Source organism: Nicotiana tabacum, chromosome 24, assembly GCF_000715075.1.
Source record: "Nicotiana tabacum cultivar K326 chromosome 24, ASM71507v2, whole genome shotgun sequence".
Taxonomy (NCBI): domain Eukaryota; kingdom Viridiplantae; phylum Streptophyta; class Magnoliopsida; order Solanales; family Solanaceae; genus Nicotiana; species Nicotiana tabacum.
Window position 1 is genome coordinate 26,350,758 of NC_134103.1, and position 27,014 is coordinate 26,377,771.

Below are 27,014 nucleotides of genomic sequence, written 5' to 3' on the forward strand. Positions count from 1 at the left end.
ATCTCGAGTTCAAAATAAACACTCGAATATTAAGCCCACAGGCCACTTCTATATCGAGTTCAAAATAAACACTCAAATATTAAAGCCTACGGGCTGCCGAGTTCGAACAAGGACCCAATCGAATTTGAAACATTGAAAAAGCTACGTTTACTCAGAGTTTACGTTAACCACCACATTATCATCAACTCAACAAACAAAATGTCACTCCAAATCTGATCGATCAAAATCGACCTTGTTATATATATACAAAATTGCCTACATAATTAATTTACAGATAATGAGAATTAGACTCTAAGCTTCTGGGTCAGGGTCTTCCCTACCCTAGGACCCGCTTTTGCTACCATCATCATTATCATCGTCATCATCATCAGAAGCCAAGGCTTCAGCTTCCGCTTCAAGCTCTTTTGCCTTTCTTACCTCTTCGGTAAGATCGAAACCTCGAGCATGAATCTCCTCGAGGGTCTCCCTCCGAGATCTACACTTAACAAGTTCGGCAACCCAATGAGCTCGAGCATCGGCAATCTTCGCCGCTTCCCGGGCCTCCACCTGAGCGGCCTCAGCATCAGCTCGATATACATCAATAGACTTATCTGCCAAAACTTTCGACGATTCAACCTCCGCCTTAGACTCAGCAAGTCGTATCTCAAGCTCATCGATTTTCTTAGCCTGAACCGACACCTTTTGCTTGACGTTTCGAAGCTGAACGTCGGCTGATAATAACTTTGTTAAGATGGTTTCTTTCTCCGCCGCCAGGCGATCCATAGTCTCCTTCCACTAGTTGCATTCGGCCCGGATTTGATCGACCTCCTCTCGAAGTAGCCCGATTTTCTCGATCTTTTGCTGCAACTGAGACAACGGAGGGTTAACTTCCACAGTCGAGTCGAATCCATACTTTAACAGAACGAGGCTCACCTGCTGATCGAGCTCGACCCTTTCTTCACGAACCTTAGCCAAATCCGCTTGAAGATCCTTTATATCCTCCTCCTTTTTGCTACAAAGAAGCCGAAGGTCATCTCTTTCACTTAGGACCTTCCGGAGTTCGGCCTCACACTGGCTAAGATCAACTCAAAACCTACCGATGGCCTGCATAGTTAGAAACTATCATCAACACCAATAAAGCAAAGAAGGATCACCGATATCGGAACCGTCAAGTATGGAAAAGAATAAAGAATCCAAGTATGGAAGAATCATTACCCGAGTAATAAAATGCTGAGCTTCCTCTAACAAAAGAGAAGCATCACCGATATCGGAACTGTCATCAACACCAGTAAAACAATACTTAAAAGGATCCGCTGCACCTGAGCCAGCACCAATATCGGGAGTCTTCAGCTCTCGAGCCTCCTTCAACGCCTCCTCAGAAAAAGACGGAAGGGAAGGTGAATGACCCATTGCCATTTCCCCGAGCAAATCACTTGGAATACTCTGATCAAGACTTAGGTCTTCGGAAGCAACCCCGATGGGCACGGCCGCCATCGGCTCAGCAGTTCTAGCAACCTCGACTGCCTCCGTAGGTCGGACTACCAAAGCCGAGGAGCTATCTTCTTCTTCTTTTTCCTCCCTCAGTCGTTGGACCGAGTCGATCGAAGGGGCAATGATTTTTCTCCTCACCTTTCGAGTTTTGGGCTTAGGGTCCTCCGGCCGAGAGGAAGCCTTTCGTTTCTATTCTTTTCCCTGTTCCAGGATCGGGGGCTTGTTTCCTTCATCACCGCTCGAAGGCCGCAAAACGGCATCCCTAGTTACACCTATATACAAAAGAAAAGTTGATAACGAAACGAACGCAGAATATACCTCGAGGGAAACAGGAACCAAACCTCACCATGATTCTTGGTCTCCCATCTACCTTTAGCCAAATCGCGCCAAGCGCGCTCGGCATATGATGAAGTCGAGGCTAACTTTTGAACCCAATCCTCAAGATCAGGCACAGCTTGTGGCATCCAAGGTGCAGCTGGATATCAGAAAATAATATTAACAAATACGAAAAAAGATACGAAAAGCAAACATGGATCACTTACGGTCGAAATTCTATTTTTCAGGAAACGACATCTTTTCCTCCGGGATAAGATCACGAGTCCTCACTCGAATATATCGACCCATCCAACCTCAATCCTTATCTTCATCGATGCTCGACATCAAAGCCTTCGACGCCCGACGATATAGCCTAATTAGTCCACGATAAATCTGAGGCCGATACAGTCGTATAAGGTGGTTCAGAGAAAAATCCAACCCTCCGGCTTTGGTAGAGAAGAAACGCAATAAGATGACTATACGCCATAAGGAAGGATGAATTTGGCCGAGGGTGACCTGATATCTCCTGCAGAAATCAAAAATCACGGGATCGACAGCTCCCAACGTAAAGGGATAGGTGTAAACACTTAAAAATCCCTCCACATAGGTAGTGACGCTCTCATCGGAGGATGGGATTTGTAACACAACCTTAGAACCCCAGTCGCAGTCTTTTCTGACAGCCTCGAGGTGAACCTCCGCTATAGAGCACGTATTCATCGATACGTGCTCACACCGACCCGGAACGGACGAAGGGTTCTCCACCTTAAAATCAGTTCTTAAAATACACGGGCCGGGAATATAATCTTGAACGGACGACTCGGTCGGTGCCTTATCGTCACACGGCCATGAGGAAGAAGCTTTCTCCTTGTGAGGTACGATTTTTGAAGTTTTCGCCATCAATATGAGAAGAAAAAGTCGCAAAGAAAGGTGAAAGAGGGGACATCACCAAAACTCTGGTATAAGCGGCACTAAAGCAACGAAATAAGAGAAAATAATCAAAGGAAATTTGGGAAAAGAGGAAGCACAAAAGTGGAAAACATTATATGGGAAAACTATTTATAAGGCATGGCGATTCATTTCTAGTGGTGGCCGACCACCGACTGACACAAATTAAATGCCTCGATAAAACCAAATCGATGGGACAGCTATCACGCACGTCATAGTCAAAGTCGATAGAAACGTCATCATTGATTCGGTCGAACCTTAGGGAAATCACATCGTTTCTCGCCATCTCCTTTCCAAGAAACGAGGGGGCTATCTGTATACGGTTAAAACCGATCCTCGATTATGAAGATCGATCGAGGATGGCATTTCAGTCAAGGGGTATCTTCATGGAGAACCCGAACGAATTCCGAGATGGGGGCGTCGAGCTCGGGGCGTTCGAATCGACCGAGGTAACGTCGACCGATACAGTTCCCGAATATCGATGCCCGAAAGTGATCACCTAGCTCGAAACCAAGGCCGAGGTTCCGATCCGATGTCGAGCTCGAGTCAGTATCGAATTCACAGACAAAAAGCTGTTACAACCGCACCAAAGGAGAGAATCTCGGCGGGAATTAAGTAGGAGACACACCATCATGGGTCCTCCACTAGTAATATTATTCCATCATGTTGCTATAGATAAAGTAGTGATCCTTGACTATAAAAGGCAAGATAGATTGTAATAGAAGACACCTTCGCTGGGATTCAGAATTAATTGTGTTTATCTTTCTAAAGCTCACTAAATATCTTTGTTCATCATTTTTTATTTTTGCACCATAAAGATGTGTATTGTTATTTTCAGATCAAGGAAATCTACTTGCCAACTATACATAAATTCAACGTTATCCGATTTTTCGGATAAACAATATCATACATTTAAGTGATTCTTTATCAAATGCAAATTGTATGATTGATGTAAATATTAATGTAACCGAAGGAACTCATCAGTAATGAGAGATCAATAGTTGGATTTAATGTAAGATTAATTCGTTTAAGTTATACCTATTTTCGTTAAATATGATATATTGTTTGAAGATCCGACTTTCCTATTTCCCTTCACCTTCCCTAATCCCACACTATAATGGAGTAGAATCCCTTTTTTTTTTAAAATTAAAAAGTGTTGAAGTCTGACACTTCTAATTTAAACTTTAAGTAAGCTTGATTTTTTGTTTTTATCCAATTGAGAACTAGTATTTCGACTTATAACTTATAAGAAACAGCTCATACCAACTTTGTCCTTCTTGTGACCATTATGACAAAGATATAGGAAACAAATAAACAATCCAGAGTTTCAACTAACCAAAGATTCCCATGATTTATTAACAATATACTAACATCTACGAGAGTGAGTTTAATAAGTGACCAATCAATACTAATATATCTATATCTATACTATATTAAAAGTACTAAACCCTTAGTGAAATGTCGTTCGCCTTTTTTACCCTTTAAAAATAAAATTTACAGTAGACATAATAGTCGTTTAATAATGTTTTTCCTAATATTTAAGACATTAAAAATAAAAATAACTAAAATTGTAATTACTAAATTTTCCATATTTGAAATATATAGGAAATCCTAAGATTATATAATATTTGGAAACATAATTAAAGAACCTCGTATGGTACACTTGATGTAGGCGCTTATTTGAGTTCCAACCATATAATTAAAACATAATTAGCATAAAAATACTAAAACTTTAGGATTATAAAATTTAAAGGTTAAGTACAATTGAAATAAACATTAAGAGTTCAAACACAGCTATGACTAATACAAAAGCTTACAAAAGTACCATGATATACCCTTGCTACGACGTTCTAACAACAAACAAATTATTTTAAAAAATATCATCTTAGGAAGAAACTGTCATCTCACCTCTTAAAAAAAATAACAACAATAAAATTTTGGTAAGTAATATAACTCATCATTTTTTTCTTTAAACTCAACTCATATTATTATTATGCCAAAATAAATAAGAATAGTAGCAGCAGTAGTAAAAATAAGTGTATAGTAGTAGTAGTAGTAATAATAATTAAAAATAATAGTAATAATTTTTATTACTATTTTATTATTATTATTAAAATAGTATTTATTTTTATTCAAAAAGTAAATACAAAAATATTATTTAATAGAGAATTCAATTTTTTTTTCTCGAACAACAGTAGTTTCATTATTGAATTTTTTAAGAGCCAACCAAGTTACAAATTAAATAAATTAGAAAACGGTCTTAGAGGAATAAATCACAATTATATAACGCAACTTAGGAGTGTGTGCTTTCACTAAGTTGTAAATACTCTGATTCATTACTAAAATGAATATTAGTGATTATAGTTATTGTAAGTTGTTACCAACGGACAATAACTATTAAATTATAAGTTGCATAATCCACAAATACATAGATATTGTTATCAAACAAAATAAAATAAAATAAAAATTTGAAAAAAAATATTATAAAGAGTTGAATAATGAAGACCAAACAAAAGTTAAAATACAAAAAAAATTCGGATGGAAGGTTTTATCAAATTTACATTCATGACATGATATTAGTATTTATAATTTTTAAAATATTTTTAATAAAGAGAGCTTTAGACGATTCAAAGGGTTTATATGAATTTTTAATGATTTACTTACAAAGCTAAATTACACATGATTGCATAAGAACTTTAGGATAATTTCATGTATAAAGCTAAGTCCAAAACCGTTATACAAGTGTCTCATCCCAACATCAGTCTCAATTTCACCTGACTCCTATTTGGGAAGTTAAAAAAATAATAATTAAGATTCAGAACTGAAATACTCATCAATTTTAACATTCTGAAATCTTCCTCCTTTAAACTATATTGGAAGTGTTGATATTTTAAATTTTAAAAGCACTCATGATTTACCTCATATGAAATGTTTTCTTATTTGAATAATATAACAATGACCATAATTCCTTTTTTTGGTCATACCATGACTATAATCCATTTAATATTATTTTTAAATTTTTTAAATTTTTCAAAATTTTTACTCAAACAAATTTATCTTCTTCATGGATTTTTGTATAGTATTTTCTAAACAGCACTCAATAATCAGAAAAAATATCAAAAAATAATTAAAAATATAGAAGAGACGGAGAGATTGTGGGAGAAAAAAAGTCAATTACATAACTTCGATAACTGGCGGAAACACCAAAAATCAAACTCATATTTCTCATTTATTGAGCAAGCTAAATATGATCAACATTTATTATTTTCAGTAACTTATATTAAACAAATTTAGTTTTATAATGAAAGCATATTATTTTTATATGATTTTTTAAAAAATATTATATACTTATCGACGTAGGTACACGCGTAAAGCGCGTATCATAAGACTAGTATTATATTAAAAGCACGAAGGCAAGTAGCGAAATGTCGTTCGCCTTTTTTATCCTTCACAACTAAGCTTTATATTAGATAAAATTATAATTTAGTTATTTTTATAATATTTAGGACTTTAAAATCAACTGCAATTTCAATTATTAAATTTTCCTTATTTGAATTAAGTAAGAAATACTAAGGACTTTAAAATAGATGCTATTTAGGAGAAGTAAGAGTATTACGTTTCTTTTCTTTATATATCTCACGGCAATTTCTATGGAAATATGCAAATATGCTCACATTCATTCATCGTATTAGGGAACATATAATTCTAACATGATGTTTCTATATACTGTTACTACCAAAAGCAAGAGGTTTTGTACCTGATTAAATAATTATTAAATATAGTTTTTAAATGTTACACAAATTGATAAAGCGAATAATATATTGTTCGAGTTGGAGAAAAGTTCGAAAATAATTTGTATCTTCTATACTATCATAAAAGCATGAAATCTCAATAAATTATTAAGTCCTTGAATTAATAAATCAACAAAAAAATCAATTCAATTTTGTTTCAAAATCATTATATAAGTAAAATTATTTGCCAAGTTGATAAAACTCTTAAGGTACATTAAATATTTTACACAAGAAGAGCATTTGCCATGAAAGAAATACGAAAATAGAGTAAAATTCATTATAATTAGTATTAAAAGTTAAATTGCTAAAAATACTAAGTTGAAGCATTAAGGATTAACATAAGACAAACTGTATTCAAAAGAAGTTGTCATTATCATTTTTCTTTATTTTTATATTCATTCCAATAAATGATAGTTCCCTATATTCTTTTAATATTGTGTTACATTATTTTTTGTAATTCAATATTAGTTATATAAGAGTTTATAGTATTATTTATCAATATTTTTCTAGTAGCTATAGTTCTATCACTTCAGTCACAAATTTCTAAAAGGCCAAAAGATTCAAATTCTTCATTTTGTTTTATTATCTTTGAATAATTATGGTAAAAGAATTTTTATTATTTGTGTATAGTCTTGGTAACAAAGATAACAATAATTGTCAACAAATATGTATTTCACGTCTCATAAAGCATAATATAACATATAAAGACTTATGTGGAGTGGAATTTCTTTATTTAATAAGCTAGCTTAGTGAGATTAATATTTATTACTTTTAGGAACTCACATCTTCTCTTTAATATTTGTTTAATAACTCAAATATATTATTTAATAATATTTACATAATTTTAAAAATTATATATTTATTGATATATGTACACGCGCAAAGCGCGTACCTTAAGCCTAGTATCTCTAATTGAAGGAATCTATAAGTGATTAGAAATAATCAGATTATAAATTCCATTTTAATATTTATGCCTAGAAAACAATATGTGAAAGAAAGCCTCGACGTAACACTTCCTAATTTTAAACTTGCTTCAATTATTTGGTTATGACATCCTTACCTACATCGAACTCTATGTGTTAAGCATATAGCTTTTTCTTCTGAGTTAGGATCACACTTTACACTAACCGAATCTCGCATAGAATCCATAGACGAAGGAAGCATCTCAATTGGAGAAAAATTCGTTTTCCCGGGGAATTTGCTTGTCAACGAAATTCCACTCATAAATAGGTTCACATTGTGATCCAAGTTCCATTTCCCATCGAGAGGTTATGATACTAGTAAAGAGTCATATTCTTCTCCTTGGGTTATGAAATATAATTCAATCAATACAATAATAACAACAATGAAAAATTCAGTGTAATTTCACAAGTGGAGTCTCGAGAAGGTAGTGTACACACAACCTTACCCCTACCTTGCGAAGGTGGAGATGTTATTTCTGATAGACCCTCGGCTCAACCAAAGCATAGTCATAGCAGTGTTAAAAAGAAATACAGTAGTGAAAAAGTCATGAAAAAGAAGCAATACCAACAACAAGATAATATATTTGGTTATGTAATACTCTTTATAAAAAAGTGAAAATTGACAAATTGCTCTATAAGTCCAACTTCTCTAAAATTTGAAAAGTTCTCTAAGTGACCAAGTGGATGAAAATTTAGCATGAATAAGGAAACATATGAAAAGCTCTAAACTTAGTAAAATATAAAAGCAGAAAAACAAATACTATATAGATGCATTAAAAGAGTAGCAATACTACGGTAAGTACAATACTTATTTTTTGTTTCTTGGAGATAATATTCCATCTTACTCAATAAAATTTTGTTATTTTGCTAAATGCCAGAAACAAAATGAGAGGATTAGGTAAGGGTATAATATAATATCACTTGGGTTGGGTATTTCTTTTTACAAGGCTTTTTCTCTAGCTTTGCACCTCATTTTTGGCTTTGAGAAATTGTGACATAGCCACACCACACAAACCCCAAATCATGATATTCTATGCACTTATTTTCTCTTTTTTTAAATTAAAAAAAATTGTTCTAGAGCCAGATTGGACAATAATTTTTTATTACCAAAATTAGAATTTAAATTTCTGATATAACTCATATATTCTTAGAGATTAGTTAGAAATGAATTATTAGTATATGATGATGGTGATGATGATTTTGTAAACAGTACAAAGATAAATATTGCTACTTATTTAACTTTAATTAGCCTCTTCATATCTAGTTGATCAATTATATGGAATTGGTATATGAACTCTTTAATTACTGTTTACATAAGGCAAAGTTTTATTATTCAGATAATTTATCTGAATAATTGATGGGGCACGGAGGAATTTGGACAAAATGAATGAAAGGGGAGAAATCCAATTTTATGATACTGTGGAGTCAATAAATAATTGATCAGTTAATATTTAATTCCTTTTCCATTCAACTGTGCTTCCTAATAAATATCTTGATAGCAGATATGATTTTTGGAATTGAAATTTATTATGAAATGATTATTTTGTTTTGTCTTTTATCGTATGGTCCTAAATTATAAATAAAAAGAATATATTTCTGGTGTCATAAAAACTCTTATGGTCATGGCCAGACCCCAACCTAAGGGGCCGCTGCCCTTGTCTAAATAATTAATGTTCTAACACTTGTTTTCTTTCTTTGTCTCTCAAGAAATTAATTGTTATGTATCAAGAATTGATCTGTACGACATCCTCGGGACATTTGATTAAAAACCCATAAAGTTCATGAAATTTATAATTTTTATGTCCTATCTATGTAGTTTGTCAATATTGAAGTTATTTTTAAGTTGGGAGTTTTACAGTTTGCTTCTTCTTGAGGTTATAATATCGTGAATTACTTTTTTCGAAGAAACAAATTGCAAATATGTACGTCGCCAAAATATAGTCAACTTCACATTCCTTGTTGGCTAAAGAACTACACTTACTAAATGCACGTCACTGTTGATACTTTCATCAATTTTTATTTTATTTTGTATGTATTTTAGCTTTAATTTTGCATAAATATGCTTATTCTAGTGCCAAATTTAAAATTAATCTGAATTTCAATTCAATCAACTATATCTCAATCTCAAACGTTTAGCTAGGGTATATGAATTTTCTATCCTATTTTGGTCTATTCAACTCTTTACATTGAATACAAGCTTCATCATGATTTGAATTTATGGTAATTGTCCACCTACCAGAATAAATAATTATGAAAATAGTATGGGCTAACCAGTTTTCAGACTAGTAATTGAAAAATAGCCAGTGTTTGCAAAGTCATTGAAAAATATGTTGAAACTCCAGCACACGGAAAGTTTCATCATAATATGCTACATTATGGAGCTTCTGCGTATAAACTTCTAGCATATTATGTAGGAACTCCAACACATTATTGAAATCCAATCATATGTAAAAAATTCGAACACCAACATATTATGCTAGAATTTTTTCGGATTTTTAAGGGTACTTTTGTTTAGATTTTATCTTTACATGAAAAAGTGGCTAAATTTTAATTACTTTTGAAATTAGGATTATTTTTCAATTATCAGTTATAAATCTGATTGATTTTCCCCTAAATAATCTTCCTCTTACTTGAGTTTGGAACAACTTGGAACTAAAGTATATTTTGCAGAAATTATACAAGTGGAGTTTGAAAGTTCATAATAATTTGTCCAAAGAAAGAATTGGGTTTGGGGCAATTGGTTCAATTATTGCTAGCTACCATTCCACCACTCGTTATCAAAGAATTATGAGTTGTACGACCCTTGGGCAAGTGACAATAAAGATAGACTAAGTCGTAAGTCAAGAACTTTAGTTCTAAGTATAAACAGTCAAACAAGTAGAATACTAGTTAGTACAGTACAATATATGAAGTGTGTTTTGATTTGAGAGCCACTTTTGACTTTGGCATCCTTAGCAATACTAACAGCCATGCACAAAAATATATACAAATCCAATCTACGTTACAAAAAAACAATTTGTAATTTAATAAGATAGAACCCCTTAGCTCTATCCTTAACCGCAGGACCAGGAAATGTGCATTGGCTTTATTGTTTTGTACATATGCACCGACTGACAGATCCAACCATTCACCATGTTACCTTAATTTCACATTGAAACTTCACTTTCTTTCCTCTCACATCTCTGACCCCTCCCCTCATTCAATTCCCTTATTCTTTTTAAGCAGCCCTCTCTCTCCACATTTCTTTCTTACAATTTTCTTTTTGAATTATAAACTAATAAATATGTATGAGGGCAGACTTGGAATAACATGAAAATTATTTTTATATAACTTTCACGTCAGGGGTTCGAATTATAGTATCAACTATTGTCGTTTGTATTAGGTTAAGCTGTTTACATTGGGTGCGACTCTTCTTTAAATTCTGCAAATGCAAATATTGCATGTAGCAAGCTGCTTTTTTTATAATTAATAAAAAGGCAGTTTGATATACAAAGCATCTCAGATTCACGCATGGTCCATGAAAGAGTCGCACCCCAAGGGTATTGATGTAGACAACCTACGCTAATATAAACATTAGTGACTACTTCCACGGTTTAAACTCTTGACGTATATATCACAAGAAAATGGTATGCTTCTGATCACATACATTTCTTAATAAAGGGTGAGAGTGACGAAACAACTTTACCGTGGCTCTAAGATTCTCTTCGCTCTTTTTATAAATTATAGTAATAATTTTTATACTATTAATATATTTAAATCTATTGTCGCATGTAAGATACATTATTTTTCAATGTTAATAATTTCGCTTTTTATAGATAACTATTTGTAATTATCTTTTGGATAACTTGATTTTATTTTATTAGTGTATAAAAATTACTACTTTTTTTGTTCTCTCTATCTCAGTCTCTGCACATTCTTTTCTACCAATACACGGTGTGGCATATTATGGAATCCTTGTCACAAAAGTTGTACAACTAGACTAGCTACAGACAACACATCTGTACTCCATTATTTATTAATGTAAATCATTTAAAGCTTCTTCTCTGTGTATCATTACTCTATTGTTGGATTCTTGAAATTATTTCATTCCATAAACTCTCTAGGCTTTAGGCAAGTGCTCACTCTTTTGTGAGCTGAAAATATTATAGCTTTGATTTCTCTTTTCTGCTACAAGAGATGATGAGAAACAGTTCCCAGTTTCCTTTTATTCTCTTTTTTCTTGGTCTGCTTTTGTTTTTATTTGTTCCATCTTCTTCTGCTCAGTTAGTTCCAGCTGAAAATAGAATCCTTTTCCAAATTCAACAGTTTCTTGAATATCCACCAGTTTTACAAGGATGGAATAATTGGACAAGTTTTTGTTACCTTCCAAAATCTCCTTCTCTTGTTATTACTTGTTCTGGTAATCACATAACAGAATTAACAATTGTTGGCAACAAAAAATCCCCTTCTCAGACTTTAAAATCCTCTACTCCTCAAGCTTTATCTGGTAAATTTTCCATTGATTCATTTTTCACTGTTGTCACTAAACTTTCAAGTCTAAAGAAATTGTCATTAGTTTCACTTGGATTATGGGGTCCATTACCTGCCAAGATTAGTAGATTTCACTCACTTGAGGTACTAAACATTAGTTCAAATTTCATTGTTGGTGATATTCCATCATCAATAGTAAAATTCAAGAATCTGAAATCTCTTGTTTTGGCTAGAAATTTGCTTAATGGATCTGTACCAGATTTGAAAGGGTTAATAGCAATTCAAGAACTGGATTTGAGTAACAATCATTTAGGACCAAAGTTCCCATCTATAGGAAATAACATTGTTACACTCGATTTGAGTAACAATTTTTTCAGATCAGAAATTCCTAATGGACTCAACAAGTTTAATCATTTGCAAATTCTTGATATCTCTTCAAATAAACTTGTTGGTCCAATCCCTTCTTTTCTGTTTTCAATGCCAGCAATTCAGTCTATTAATGTTGCCAAAAACCAGCTAAGTGGTGCACTTCCAGCAACTGTATCTTGTAGCAATAAGCTTAATTTTGTCGATGTTTCGAGTAATCTTTTGATAGGAAAATTGCCTGCTTGTCTTGGATCAAGTTCAAGAAACAGGACAGTGATTAATGTTTGGAATTGTTTGTCAAGTACAAGTAGTACTAAGTATCAACATCCACATACATTTTGTGAAAAACAAGCAATAGCTGTTAAGCCTCCTTCAAAAACTGATGATGATAAGAAAAAACAATCCACAATCAAACTTGGTGTTGTAATAGGATTAATTGCAGGAATTGTGGTAGTAGTGAGTGCAATAGGCTTGTTGATATTTTTCATTGTCAAGAAAGTTACAAGAAATAGAGTTCAAGGGTACAAGAATGATAGCTTTGCTTTTGAGAAGAATTCAACCCTTTCTAAAACTGCTGATGGAGGTAAATTTCTTTAATAAATCTTGAATTTTTTATATTTTAGATTGTAGTTTAATCAATATTATTATTAACTTGATTTGATCAGGGAATGCAAGGAGGACAATGAGGTTGACATCATTAGGATTGCCTCCATATCATGTTTTCACTCTTGAGGAAATGGAAGATGCAACAAACAATTTTGATCCAACTAATCTAGTTGGAGAAGGTTCCCAGGGTCAGGTAAAATTGTTTGATTTCATTATAAAATGAAAAGAAAAAATAGGAAGAGATATTACTATCTCCGGTCCATATTATTTGTCGGTTTGGAAAATTGAATTTATTTCAAAATATTCAACATTTTAGAAAACAAGAAGCATTTTTTATGTTTTTCCCAATTCACTCTTACTGCTCCGATTAGTTGAGTGTTAATTAAGCGAGACGTTTAAGAGAGAGATAAGTTATATTTTAGACTAAGGCTATTAAATGTCTTTATTAAGGGGTATGCAGCCTTACCTGTATTTCTGCAAGAGGCTATTTCCACGGCTCGAACCCAACTTTACGAGTTACGCCAAGGCTCCCCTTCAAATGCAAAAACCTTAAAAGAAAAGATAATATAGATTGGAGATAGTAATATCGATATGTTTGTCAAAAATCTAGGTGAATACAAACTTTTCTTTTTGACATGTTTTTTGAGATATGGGAATTGGTGTTTTATTAATGACAGCTATATAGAGGTTGGCTTAGAGATGGAGCAGTGGTCCTAGTGAAATGTCTGAAATTGAAGCAGAAGCATTCACCTCAAATTCTACAGCAGCACATGGAGATGATATCAAAGCTAAGACATAGGCATTTGGTTAGTGTACTTGGACATTGTGTTGTCACTTACCAAGATCACCCAAATACAGCTAGCACTGTATTTATTGTGCTTGAAAATGTTGTCAATGGATCACTAAAGGATCATCTTAGCGGTAAGCTATTGTTATCATTACTTTAATCGCATCCCTAAAACTGCAATCTGAACGATTAAGGGCTGAATTTATTTTCCGGAATTTGTTCTTTTGGCAGATTGGAGAAAAAGAGATGTATTGAAATGGCCACAAAGAATGGGAATAACAATGGGAATTGCAAAAGGAATCCAGTATTTGCACACTGGAGGAGTCACTGGAAATGATATAAAGCTTGAGAATGTTTTGTTGGATGAGACTCTTACTGCTAGAATAAGCTGCTATAACATATCTTTGCCTTCTAAGGTAATGCTAGTAAATCACAAACAACAATACAAAAATCTTGCTCAAAACGCGTTATTGACCATACAAAATATTTACAGGTTGGTTCTGAAAGTCCTCTTGTTGGACCGGACCAATTAACCAGGTATGCTTTCACCTCCGTTTTCTCTTTTTTTTCTTTGTTTTCCTGCTGTCATTTCCAATTTACCTACTAATATAAGCTTCACATTCAGCGCGAAAGAAGCAGAAAAGGAAGACATCTATCAATTGGGAACAATTCTACTAGAGGCTATTACTGGTCGGCCAATCAACTCCCAAAGTGAGACAGAAGACCTTAAGCTTCAGGTAACAATAATAAGACCCTAATAACTCTCAAGCCATAGAAGAAGTATTATACCCTTTGAGAAACAAGAGACACGCGAAGAAAGAATTCTCTCGTTACACTAACCTGCTATCACAGCTTAAAACTCACTTAATCTTTACGCTATCAGTATATATAACTTAAATCTATCTAACGACCTCAAAACCAAAATTGCATCTTCTATGACATGCAGGTGGAGACTTGCTTAGCGGAATCACCATCAAAGCTACGAGATTTAACAGATCCTTGTATTAGGGGTACATTTGCATATGAATCGTTGAAAACTATGGTCCAGATTGCAGTAAATTGTCTTGATAAAGAACCGAGCAGAAGGCCATCAATTGAAGATGTTCTTTGGCATATGCAATACTCAATTCAGGTTCAAGAAGGAGCAACCAACAGTGGAAACCTCAGTGGGAACCTCAGTGGGAAAGTCAGTGGAAACCTTAGCAATAAGTTTTACTGATAGAGAACTGGCATGATATAGTTTTTACCTTGTTATAGTCATTTGTATGCCTCCTGTATAGCGCAGTTCAGTAGCTTACTGAATAAATGTTTTTGTTTTCTCCATCATAATAGCACCCAAGTATACAAAGCATATATTGTTAGTTGAGAATCTATACTGGGATCTCAGAGAAAACTTGCTTGCATCCGGTGTTTACACCAACTTAATGAGTACCAAAATATGTCTTTCTCATACATTGTTATCACTAAATCATAGTTAATTAATACACATTCTTACCTCACTTATTCACTTAACCATAGTAAATGAATATATGGTTTGTTGTGAACACTGAGTTAGGGCTGGGCATATATCGGGTATAACCGATAGCTCGAACCGATAAAATGCTATTGGGTTATCGATATCGGGTTATTGGGTGTCACGACCCGAAATTTCCACCTTCATGACCGTGATGGCGCCTAATATTTCACTTGCTAGGCAAACCAACTTTAATATAATCTTAACCATTTTTAAACAAATCAAATTAAACGGAAGTCTATTACTGAAATAAAGTGCAGAAGACCATAACAATCGAATCATCCAAATACATCCCCGAATCTGGTGTCACAAGTGCACGAGCTACTAGAATAATACAAATAAAGGTCTGGAAAAAAATTCAAGCTGTTTGAAAGATAATACACAGCTAAGATAAGATAGAAGAGGGCTTCAGAACTGCGGACGCTGTGCAGTTATACCTCAAGTCTCCTCTAGCTAGTTGAATCCGAGCAAGTCTATGGTACGCCGTTGGGACCAACTCCAAAATATGCACAAGAGGTGCATAATATTGTATGAGTACAACCGACCCCATATACTCCGTAAGTGTCGAGCCTAACCTCGACAAAGTAGTGACAATGCTATGACAAGACACATATGTAAACAACCTGTACAAGCTATACAAATACGAAGCAACAATAACACAATAATTAATAATTTATAAATTTGGGAGGGAACATGCGAAGGGGAATGATATAGAAATTTCAGCAGGAGAAGTGTCACGTAGCATCCAATTAATTCATCAATAATAAAATGAGCAGCTGATAATATGGAAATGGCACGACACCACCCTTCGTGCTTTTACTCTCATTCTTTCCATGAATTTATAAATAAATAATAAGATTGGCACGGCATCACCCTTCGTGCTTTAACTCTCTTCTGGCACGACATCACCCTTTGTGCTTTAACTCTCTTCTGGCACGGCATCACCCTTCGTGCTTTTACACTCTTTGAAAAATGCACGGCATCACCCTTCGTGCTTTTACACTCTTTCTCACCATGACAAGGATAATATAAATAATATAAATGGCACGACATCACCCTTCGTGCTTTACATTCTTCCACAATATTCAACAATAATTAAATCAATAATAATTTCATGAATAATGATCAAATAATCAATAATAAACTTAAGTAGGAATATCTTAATTAAATAGGCAATTATTCAAAATGAACAAATTTTTCCAGCATGCTTTGATTCAACCACAACGCATAAGTACTCATCACCTCACATATACATTGTACCCGCACATTATATCAAGTAACAAATAGACAAACAAGTCCTACTCCCTTAAGTCAATGTTAACCACGACACTTACCTTGATTGCAACCAGCTCAAGATTCCAATACACCTTTGCCTCGCGAATTAGTGTCTGAATGCCTAGAATCTAGTCACACTTAATTCGATTAAGTCAATACAAATTATAGAAATTAATTCCATATGAAAATATAAATTTTCCAACAAAATCCGAAATTGCACTCAAAAATCGCCCGTGGGGCCCACGTCTCGGAACCCGACAAAAGTTATAAAATCCGAAAGCTCATTCAACCACGAGTCTAACCACACAAATTTTACCAAATTCCGACATAATCTCGACCCTCAAATCTCCAAATTAAACCAAGAGGCTTTTCTAAATTTTTCAATTCAATTCATCAATTAAATGTTAAAAACAACAATGGATTCAGGTAATTTGACCAATATTAAGTTAAGAACACTTACCCCGTTATTTTTCTTGAAAATCTCCCAAAAATCGCCTTTTTTCGAGCTCCAAATCTTCAAAAATGGAAAATGGGATGAAAGAACTTAAATATTATGTCCAGGGTTTTTTTCCTCTTCGCGAACGTGACAGGACCCTCGCGTTCGCGAAGCACATTTTTGTGCTGCCCCAGATTTCTTCTTCGCGAACGAAAGGGCAGTCTGGCGAACGCGATGCTTTGCCAAGCTTGGCCTTCGCGAACGCGGTCTCCCCTTCACGAACGCGAAGCCTTATCGCCTGATGCCCACCCAGGCCTCGCCCTTCTACGCGAACGCAAACACTCCCACGCGTTCGCGATGAACACTGTCCATTACCTTTCTCGAATGCGGTCCCCTCTTCGCGAACGCGAAGAGTAAATTTCGCCTGCTTCCAGTTCCTCTTCGCGAACGCGAGACACTTCTCGCGAACGTGATGAAGGAAACCAGATACTGCACCAGAAAATTTCCAGCAAGGTTCCAAATCCAAAATTCGTTCCGTTAACCATCCAAAACTCACTCGATGCCCCCAGGACCTCAACCAAATACACCAACAAGTCCTAAAACATCGTACGAACTTAGTCGAAACCTCAAATCATATCAAACAATGCTAAAACCATGAAGCATACCCCAATTCAATCTTAAGGAACTTAAGAATTTTCAACTTCTACATTCGATGCCGAAACCTATCAAATCAAGTCCAATTGACCTCAAATTTCGCACACAAGTCATAAATGACATAACAGACCTATTCAAATTTTCAAAATAGGATTCCGACCCCGATATCAAAAAGTCAACTCCCCGGTCAAACTTCCAAGCTTAAATTTCTATTTTACCCATTTCAAGCCTAATTTAACTACGAACCTCCAAATAATTTTTCGAATACGTTTCAAGTACAAAATCACCATACGGACCCACCGAGATCGTCAAAATACTGATCCGGGTCCGTTTGCTCAAAATATTGACCGAAGTCAACTTCAGTGAGTTTCAAAGTACAAATTCACATTTTAATCAATTTTTCACTTAAAAGCTTCCCGAAAAATTATACGAACTGCGTACGCAAGTCGAGGAAAGCTGAATGGTGCTATTTGAGGTCTCAGAACACAGAAATGAATATTAAATTTAAAGATGACCTTTCGGGTCATCACATTAGGTAAATAGTTCGATAACGATTTAATATTTTTTGACTATTGGGTTATCGGTTCGGGTCTCGGTTTATCCAATTTTATTAACGGTTTAACCGATAGCCCAATAAGATTTATTAAAATTATAATTTTATCTACTAAGTATATAAAGCCACCTTATTGCTTCATTCGTTCATTCTCTTAATTTTTTTGGCAGTTACTCTTCTGACCTTAATCCTTAGAGTAAGTTTTAAATTTTTATTAATTTCTCATCTTAATTCTTCCGTTAAGATTTTTAGTTTTAAACTTTAAAGAACTAATTGTTCAGATTTTTAGTTTTTCTATTTGTTTCTTTTGTTGCACTGGTTCTTTAGCATTTACAAGATTAGAATTTTATTATTTTCTGTAAATTATGTCCGCCCGTAGTAAGATAGTTAGTAAGATTAAATTGTTGAATGTCTTATTTCTTACTCCTGCTAACTTATAACTTTGAAAATTGAGATCATTCATTGGGATTTTCAAATGCAAAGAAAATTTTCTTTTCTAAAGTTGACATTTAATCCCTCTTTTCTCAAAAGCAAAAATTCAGTTCCTTTCTCTTAACAATATGATCACGATTTCTTTAATAAAAATATGAAACTTTTGGATGTTTTTGATTCTGATTAGGTAAACCAATAACCGAACCGATAAGGATCGATAACCGAGTAACCGATAACCAATATCTTATTGGTTCAGTTATTGATTTAGTATATTTATAAACCGATAACCGATATGCCGAATCGATAACATTCACAAGCGAACTGAACCGACCGATGCCCACCCTTACACTGACTGTGTCACGGTGTGCTTGGGAACATCAAGAGTAGATATGTATTCGAATTCGAAGTACGACCAATACGAATTGAACTAGTGACCTCACAAAGGTTTTGAACCCCCTTGACCGCTAAGCAATGCTTTTGGGCTATGTCAAGGGGATTCAAAACATAATATATAGAGGTAAAAAATAGATTTTGCTTTATATACACGATATAATTTGACGACGAAGGCTTTTTCCCCCTAAATCCGCCACTGATGGTCAGCCAGAGGTCATAGCTTAACCCCTAAACTCCCCCCCCCCCTCCCCCCTCCTCCGCTCATGAAACCGCTCTGTTGCAATGGATGGCAGAGGGTCCGTAGTAGCCGAAGCACTGGAGTAATCCAGTAACCGAGAAGGGGGCCTAGAAGTGCCTACTACTACACCACACTACACTTGGCTCTACACATTTACTTCTCTAAAAAGGTCGAGATATTTCAGAATTGTCTGCGGTCAAAGTAGAATAGTAAGAAAAACCAAACTGTTGTAGTGACATAAAGAAAATCTTGAACATATCTTAAAGTGGATGGATCTTGTGTTTTATTTGCATCTACTCACACACATCTTGCTTATTCACCAGCAGATGCATCATTCCGCCGACGTTTCTTGTGCAGAAAAACCAAAATAGTTATAAAAACAATTTGGTGGTTCAAAGATGAAATACAAGAGCTGACATCTCTGAGTGTAATCACACCAATGACTTCATTATCTTCACCAGCTGTGACATATATATCCTGTGAACTGACATGGAAGCAAGAATGTCTATCACATTACCAAGAGTTGAATCAAGCTTGCATGTTATTGGTGTAGCAGTCTTAAGGTTCATGACTTAAAGCAACTGTGTTCATAAAGTCCTTGACAGTCAATTGCCTGCAATCAGGATGGCCAAATTCCAATACCATTATAACGATAGATAGGAAATATGAATGAGCTATTAGGATAAGGATTTAACTGATCAATGTTTATTAACTTGTTGTAACAAGTAACTATCTTGTTTTCCACGTTACTTGTCTCACTTTTTAGGAGACGGTTACCCGTACATGGTTGTTTAGGTGACCTGATATAGTATTGAAGTTTTAAAGGGTCAGTGCATAAAAGTTAAACTCTTATGATTAATTCTCATCATAGTAAAATTGAGAATTGACTTAATGTGTGAGTTTATCATGGATAGTACTGTCTGATTTGCTAACATAGTTCAACTATGAGAAAGTTTCACTAAAATGGGGACTCTAATAATCTTGAAAATGATCAGATATATCAAGAGGAACAGACAAGTTGACCTAAAATGTACCTGAAATTGGAGAAGAGTTCAGGCTTGAGTAACAAGAATCTGATGTCTCTTAAGCTTACATTGCCAACAATCTTCTTTTTTGGTCCTTGAACAACTGGAAGAACTCCAACGTTGTTATCTCTCATTTTCTTGAATGCTTCCAATATCAGTTCATCACTTCGGATGCTAATAACCTGGTGCACGTGTGAAAAAATCACGAACTTTGTAATATGGCCAAATTTTTATGAAATTTGCCATGACATAATATCCATTATAACAAATTTGTGGTTCATGACATTTGTCATGACATAATATCCATTATAACAAATTTATGACATTTGCCATGACATAATATCCATTATTAGGCTAAGGATTTCTTGCTATAAATAGAGGGGTTTCTCCTCATTTGTAAACACACCAATTCAAGAGCTTTTCACTCTTGTCTTTCTTTCTCCTCTTTTATTTCATTATAGAGTATTTTGTAAGAGAGTGAGTGTTGGGAAATACTTGTGTGAACCCTTTCTTTGGAGTGATCTTGTGAGGTTATTCTCTTGGGGGTATTTGGGATTAATTAGAGTATTTACTCTAATTTTGTACTCTCTTTTGTACTCTTGTTGGTATAGTGAAATTGCTCCTCTCCGCTTGTGGACGTAGGTCACCTTGACTGAACCACGTTAAATTTGTGTCTTCTTTATATTCTTTAATTGCCATTATTATCAGCTTCCATTGTCTTTGTTATTGTCATTATACCGTTGTTTGGCTAAATTCCGCACTACCCGAGTTCCCGATCCTAACAAATTGGTATCAAAGCCAGATCTAATCGGGTTAGTTTAAACAGCCAAAATGACTCTAACAAAGTCTTATGTTGAGAAATTTGACCGAAGTGCAAACTTCGGGATGTAGCAATTAAAGATGGAAGCTATCCTAACTCAGGATGGCTTAGATTTGGCACTGCAAGGAAATGAGAAGATGTCGGATAAAATGATGGACGAGGAGTTTGCCGTCATAGATAAAAAGGCAAAAGCACTTATTATTTTAAATCTTTCAAATAAGGTTTTGCGTGAAGTTGCAGCAGAAAGCTCAGCCAAAGGCATATGGGAAAAGCTTAAAACCTTATATATGAAAAGAACAGTAGAAAACAGGCTTTACCTAACGCAAAAACTCTACACTTTTGGTATGGCTGAAGGTACCTCTATACTTACTCATCTTGATACTTTTGATTCTCTTCTTATGGATTTAAGTAACATAGATGCTAAAATCAAAGATGAGGATCAAGCTGTGTTATTGCTTGTTTCCTTACCCTAGTCGTATAAACATATAAGAGATACTATGCTTTATGGAAAGGATAATATCTCTTATAAAGATATCAAATCTATTTTGAAATCAAAAGAATAAATAGATAGAGATATTACTGGGGAAACTAGTGGGAACCAAGGGGAAGGCTTATTCATAAGAGGTAGATCCAATAAGAAAGATTCAAGTAGTGAGAAACCTAAATCAAGGTCAAAATCCAGATACAGAAAAGTCATGTGCAAATATTGTCATAAGAAAGGTCACATTATTTCTGAATGCTTTAAATTGAAAAAACAAAGAAAAGCATACAGAAAAGAAAAATGAGCACAAAAATACTGACACTTCCGAAGCAAGTGTAACTGCTGATGAGACTAAGGGAACTATTTTTTTAGCAACTAATAATAGTTTCAAATCTAACAATGAGTGAATTTTAGATTCGGGTTGTTCTTATCATATGTGTCCCAGACGGGATTTATTTACCACATATGAATCTATTGGAGGTGGAGTTGTCTTGATGGGCAACAATGCTGCCTGCAAAGTTATTGGAAAAGGTACAGTCCGAATCAAAATGCACGATGGTGTGGTGAGAACTCTCACCGATGTTAGACATGTTCCTGACTTGAAGAAAAATCTCATCTCTTTGGGCACTCTAGAATCTCTTGGGTGCAAGTACACAGGTAAAGGTGGAGTTCTGAAAATTTCTCATGGTGCTCTTGTGATCATGAAAGCACGCAGATCTGGTACGTTATATACTCTTTTGGGATCTACTGTTACAGGTGCTGCTGCAGTTTCAATATCAGATAAATCAGATTCTGACATCACTAAATTGTGGCATATGCAATTGGGGAATATGAGTGAAAAAAGTCTTTTCATCCTCAGTAAAAGAGGTCTCTTATGTGGCCAAAGTACCGAAAATATGGAGTTCTGTGAACATTGTGTGTTCGGGAAGCAGAAAAGAGTCAACTTCAAATCTCCAGCGATTCATAGAACAAAAGGTACTTTGGATTACATTCATTCAGATCTTTGGGGTCATTCACGTACCCCATCAAAAGGTGGTGCCATGTATATGTTAACTTTCATCGATGATTATTTAAGGAAAGTTTGGGTTTATTTCCTGAAAAATAAAAGTGATGTTTTCTTAAATTTCAAACAATGGAAAGTTTTGATTGAAAAGCAAACAGGAAAACAGGTTAAGCGGCTTAGAACAGATAATGGCTTGGAATTTTGTAATGATGAGTTCAATGAATTTTGCAAGAATGAAGGAATTGCTCGATATCGTACTGTGAGAATGACACCTTAGCAAAATGGTGTGGCAGAAAGGATGAATAGAACTCTTTTGGAAAGGGCTCGTTGCATGATTTCAAATGCTGGGTTGACAAATGCCTTTTGGGCAGAAGCTATCTCTACAGCTTGTTATATTGTCAACCGAGCTCCTTCTGCACCTTTGAACTTTAAGACTCCAGAGGAAATGTGGTCAGGTACTCCTGCTAATTATTCTGATTTAAAGATATTTGGTTGCCCTGCATACATGCATGTAAATGATGGAAAATTATAGCCTAGGGCTAAAAAAGTGTATTTTCCTTGGGTATGCATCTGGGGTGAAAGGATACCGACTATGGTATCCTGATCCCACGGCACCAAAATTTAGAATTAGCAGAGATATAACCTTTGATGAATTCTCTATGTTACATTCTAGAAAAGAGTCTTCTAGTTCTTGTAATACAGCTAAAGGAAAGAGTACACAGAACCAGGTGGAGATTGAGATTGGCATTCCTTCTGAGCCAAGCTCATCAACTTTGGAGCAAAATACAGTTGAAACTCCTGAAGTTGAGACAGAAACTGAAATTCCTGAAGTTGAACCAGAAGAAGAGGAGTATTCTATAGCCAAACATAGACCAAGAAGAGAAGGTAAACAACCATTAAGGTTTGGAAATTATGTTGCATTTGCTTTTTCAGTTGCACAGGAAAATGAAGAAATTGGAGAACCATCAAAATATTCAGAAGCAATTTCTGGTGCTGACTCAGCCAAGTGGATGATTGCAATGAATGAAGAAATTGAGTCTCTCCACAAGAATGGTACTTGGTCTCTTGTGAAGCCCCCATCAGGAAAAAGAATTGTTGGTTGCAAATGGGTCTTCAAGAAAAAGGATGGCATTCCAGGGGTTGAATATGCGAGGTATAAGGCACGATTAGTTGCAAAGGGCTATAGTCAGGTACAAGGAGTTGATTTTAATGATATTTTCTCATATGTTATTAAACATAGCTCTATTCGTGTCTTGCTTGCCTTCGTTGCCATGTATGATTTGGAATTAGAACAACTTGATGTTAAGACAGCTTTCTTACATGGCGAACTTGAGGAACAAATATACATGTATCAACCCGAAGGATTTGAAATTGAAGGAAAAGAAGATCATGTTTGCTTGTTGAAGAAATCCTTGTACGGATTAAAGTAGTCTCCAAGACAATGGTATAAAAGGTTTGATTCCTTTATGTCGGGTCATGGTTATTCGAGGAGCATGTATGATAGTTGTGTTTACTTCCGGAAGTTAACTGATGGTTCATTTGTGTACCTATTATTATATGTTGATGACATGCTCATTGCTGCTAAGGATTTAACAGAAATTCACAATTTGAAAAGTCAGCTGAAAAGTGAATTTGAGATGAAAGATTTGGGAGCAGCTAAGAAAATCCTTGGCATGGAGATCAAAACAGATCGAAAAGCCAACAGGCTATTTCTGACCCAGAAGAAGTACTTGGAGAAAGTCTTGGAGAGGTTTGGCATGAAAGATGTTAAACCAGTTAGTACCCCTCTTGCTGCTCATTTTAAGTTATCAGCTGCTCAGTCCCCGCAGTCAAAGGAAGAAGAGAGGTACATGGCACATGTTCCTTATTCCAGTACAGTCGGCAGTATTATGTATGCAATAGTTTGTACACGTCCAGACATTTCACAGCTTGTAAGACGGTATATGGCTTGCCCTGGTAAAGCACATTGGCATGCTGTGAAATGGATTCTCAGATGCTTGCGAGGTACTTCAAGCACATGTTTGAAGTTTGGGAGAAATACTAACACTTTGGTTGGTTTTGTAGACTCACATTATGCAGGTGATCTTGACAAAAGAAGATCCTTGACAGGCTATGTATTTTGCATCGGTGGTTGCGCTATTAGTTAGAAAGCTACATTACAACATATAGTAGCTTTATCTACTACCGAAGCAGAATATATGGCAGTGACCGAGGCGACCAAAGAAGCTTTATGGTTGAAGGGTCTATTTGCGGAACTCAGTTTACACCAAAGTGGTATTACCATTTTCTGTTATAGTCAAAGTACCATTCACTTGACTAAAGATCAAATGTATCATGAGAGGACGAAGCACATTGATATAAAGTATCATTTCATCCGAGAAACCATTGCTGAAAGAAAAGTCTCTGTTCAGAAGATCAACACTAGAGACAATTCTGCTAACATGTTCACAAAACCTCTTCCAGTGTCCAAGTTCAAGCTTTGCCTGAACTTGATTGGCATTTATGAAGAATGATTTTGCCCATTAGGGTTTTTGCGGAGAAGGTGGAGCAAATTTACTATATCAGCCAAAATTAGGCCAAGGTGGAGATTTGTAATATGGCCAAATTTTCATGACATTTGCCATGACATAATATCCATTATAACAAATTTGTGGTTCATGACATTTGCCATGACATAATATCCATTATAACAAATTTATGGATCATGACATTTGCCATGACATAATATCCATTATTAGGCCAAGGATTTCTTGCTATAAATAGAGGAGTTTCTCCTTATTTGTAAACACACCAATTCAAGAGATTTTCACTCTTGTCTTTCTTTCTCCTCCTTTATTTCATTATAGAGTATTTTGTAAGAGAGTTAGTGTTGGAAAACACTTGTGTGAAACCTTTCTTTGGAGTGATCTTGTGAGGTTATTCTCTTGGGGTATTTGGGATTAATTAGAGTATTTACTCTAATTTTGTACTCTCTTTTGTACTCTTGTTGGTATAGTGAAATTGCTCCTCTCCGCTTGTGGACGTAGGTCACCTTGACCGAACCACGTTAAATTTGTGTCTTCTTTATATTCTTTAATTGCCGTTATTATCAACTTCTATTATCTTTGTTATTGTCATTATACCGTTGTTTGGCTAAATTCCGCACTACCCGTGTTCCCGATCCTAACAAACTTTGCATCGTTGTTTTCTATATTATCAGAAAGATAATATACTATCATTAGCTATGAAATAGTTAACCTCATCAGGGGACATGTAAGGGAGACCAAGATCTGATATAGGAAGAGCAGAACTGCAATCAAACCAATCCTTCCCTCCCTTTGCATCCTTCAAGGCCCTGTATCACAGCGGATTGAGTTATGAAGTTCCTTAGTAATGGCTTCCCCGTTTCAATCACGGGCACACTCCTTAGCCTATACTTTGATAACAGCAGCATGACAGCCAAAAGTTTCCCTGGGATAGGATTTTACAATGGACACCACCTGCAAAAATAGGTGCACGAGTCGTCATTTTAGTCATTTTACAACAACTATGCCTCAATCCCATGCAAGTGAGGGTCTACTATATGAGTCCTTACTGACCATGTAGCTACAACTAAGCTCATCTTGGACCAATATTACACACGAGTCATCATATATTTCAGAGTCTTGAACCAACCCATCTTGACCCAAGTAAACTTTGGCCAGATTGGGTCATGACCGTCTATTAACGTAACCCATTTTTGATCAGCCCAAATTTGACCCAACCCACCCATTTGCCACCCCTATTTCAGACTAATGACTGAAGTTCATGATAATGGTACGGTTTCTTGTACTCAACTTGATTAAATATTTAATGAACTTTTGGTCTATCAAGATGACTGAATGAAATACTAGAAGCTTAAGGGAATTCTTTTTGCAAGAGCAGCTTACCGTTGTTGACATAACAGGTTCTTCTTGAAGTATAACTTTGTAGAAATCCTCGCCCAACTTATCCGCTGTAGTTGGAGCATCGTTTCCTATTCCTCTTTCTGCAGCAACGCCACCTGCCACGGCTGCACCAACCACGACAACAATTAGGCCAGCAACAACAACAGGTCCTATTGTGGTGCTCAAAGCTAGTGCTCCAAGAGCACCAACAGCACTTACACCAGCTCCAGCAATTGCGACTGAATAGACCGATAAGTGATAAAGGATGAAAAGTGCATGTTTTGAGTGTGTTTGTGTGTAGTTCTTGTGTGAGTTGCGGGAATTCACACCGTTTTTGAAGTGAAAATATACTCATTGCGTGTTTCTTATATGTCGGAACAAACTTATGCGGAAACTTGATCAAATAGGAGAAAAATTGGTGAAAAAGAGCTGAAGAAAAAAAAATCTCGGACAACGAAGCGAGGTTCACTTCGCCAGACCGGGACCGCAGCAGAAAAAATCAGAAAAGTCCCGGACAGCGAAGCGAGGTTCACTTCAGCAGACCGGGACCAGAGCAAAAGAAACCAACTTCTCC

The 27,014-nt window shown here is 35.3% G+C and overlaps 1 protein-coding gene and 1 pseudogene across 1 annotated transcript; one reads left to right on the plus strand and one right to left on the minus strand.

Annotated features, from left to right (window-relative positions):
* Positions 1–11,321: 11,321 nt before the first annotated feature.
* Positions 11,322–15,037, plus strand: LOC107763733 (putative LRR receptor-like serine/threonine-protein kinase At1g14390). Its single transcript, XM_016582225.2, has 7 exons — positions 11,322–12,902; positions 12,985–13,118; positions 13,603–13,846; positions 13,944–14,128; positions 14,206–14,249; positions 14,338–14,449; positions 14,659–15,037. Exons 1-7 carry the CDS (start codon positions 11,660–11,662, stop codon positions 14,929–14,931), a joined length of 2,235 nt encoding a protein of 744 aa, XP_016437711.1. The 5' UTR covers positions 11,322–11,659; the 3' UTR covers positions 14,932–15,037.
* A 4,500-nt stretch (positions 15,038–19,537) lies between these two features.
* LOC107763734 (SNF1-related protein kinase regulatory subunit gamma-1-like) lies at positions 19,538–26,795 on the minus strand (annotated as a pseudogene).
* Between the last annotated feature and the right edge of the window lie 219 nt (positions 26,796–27,014).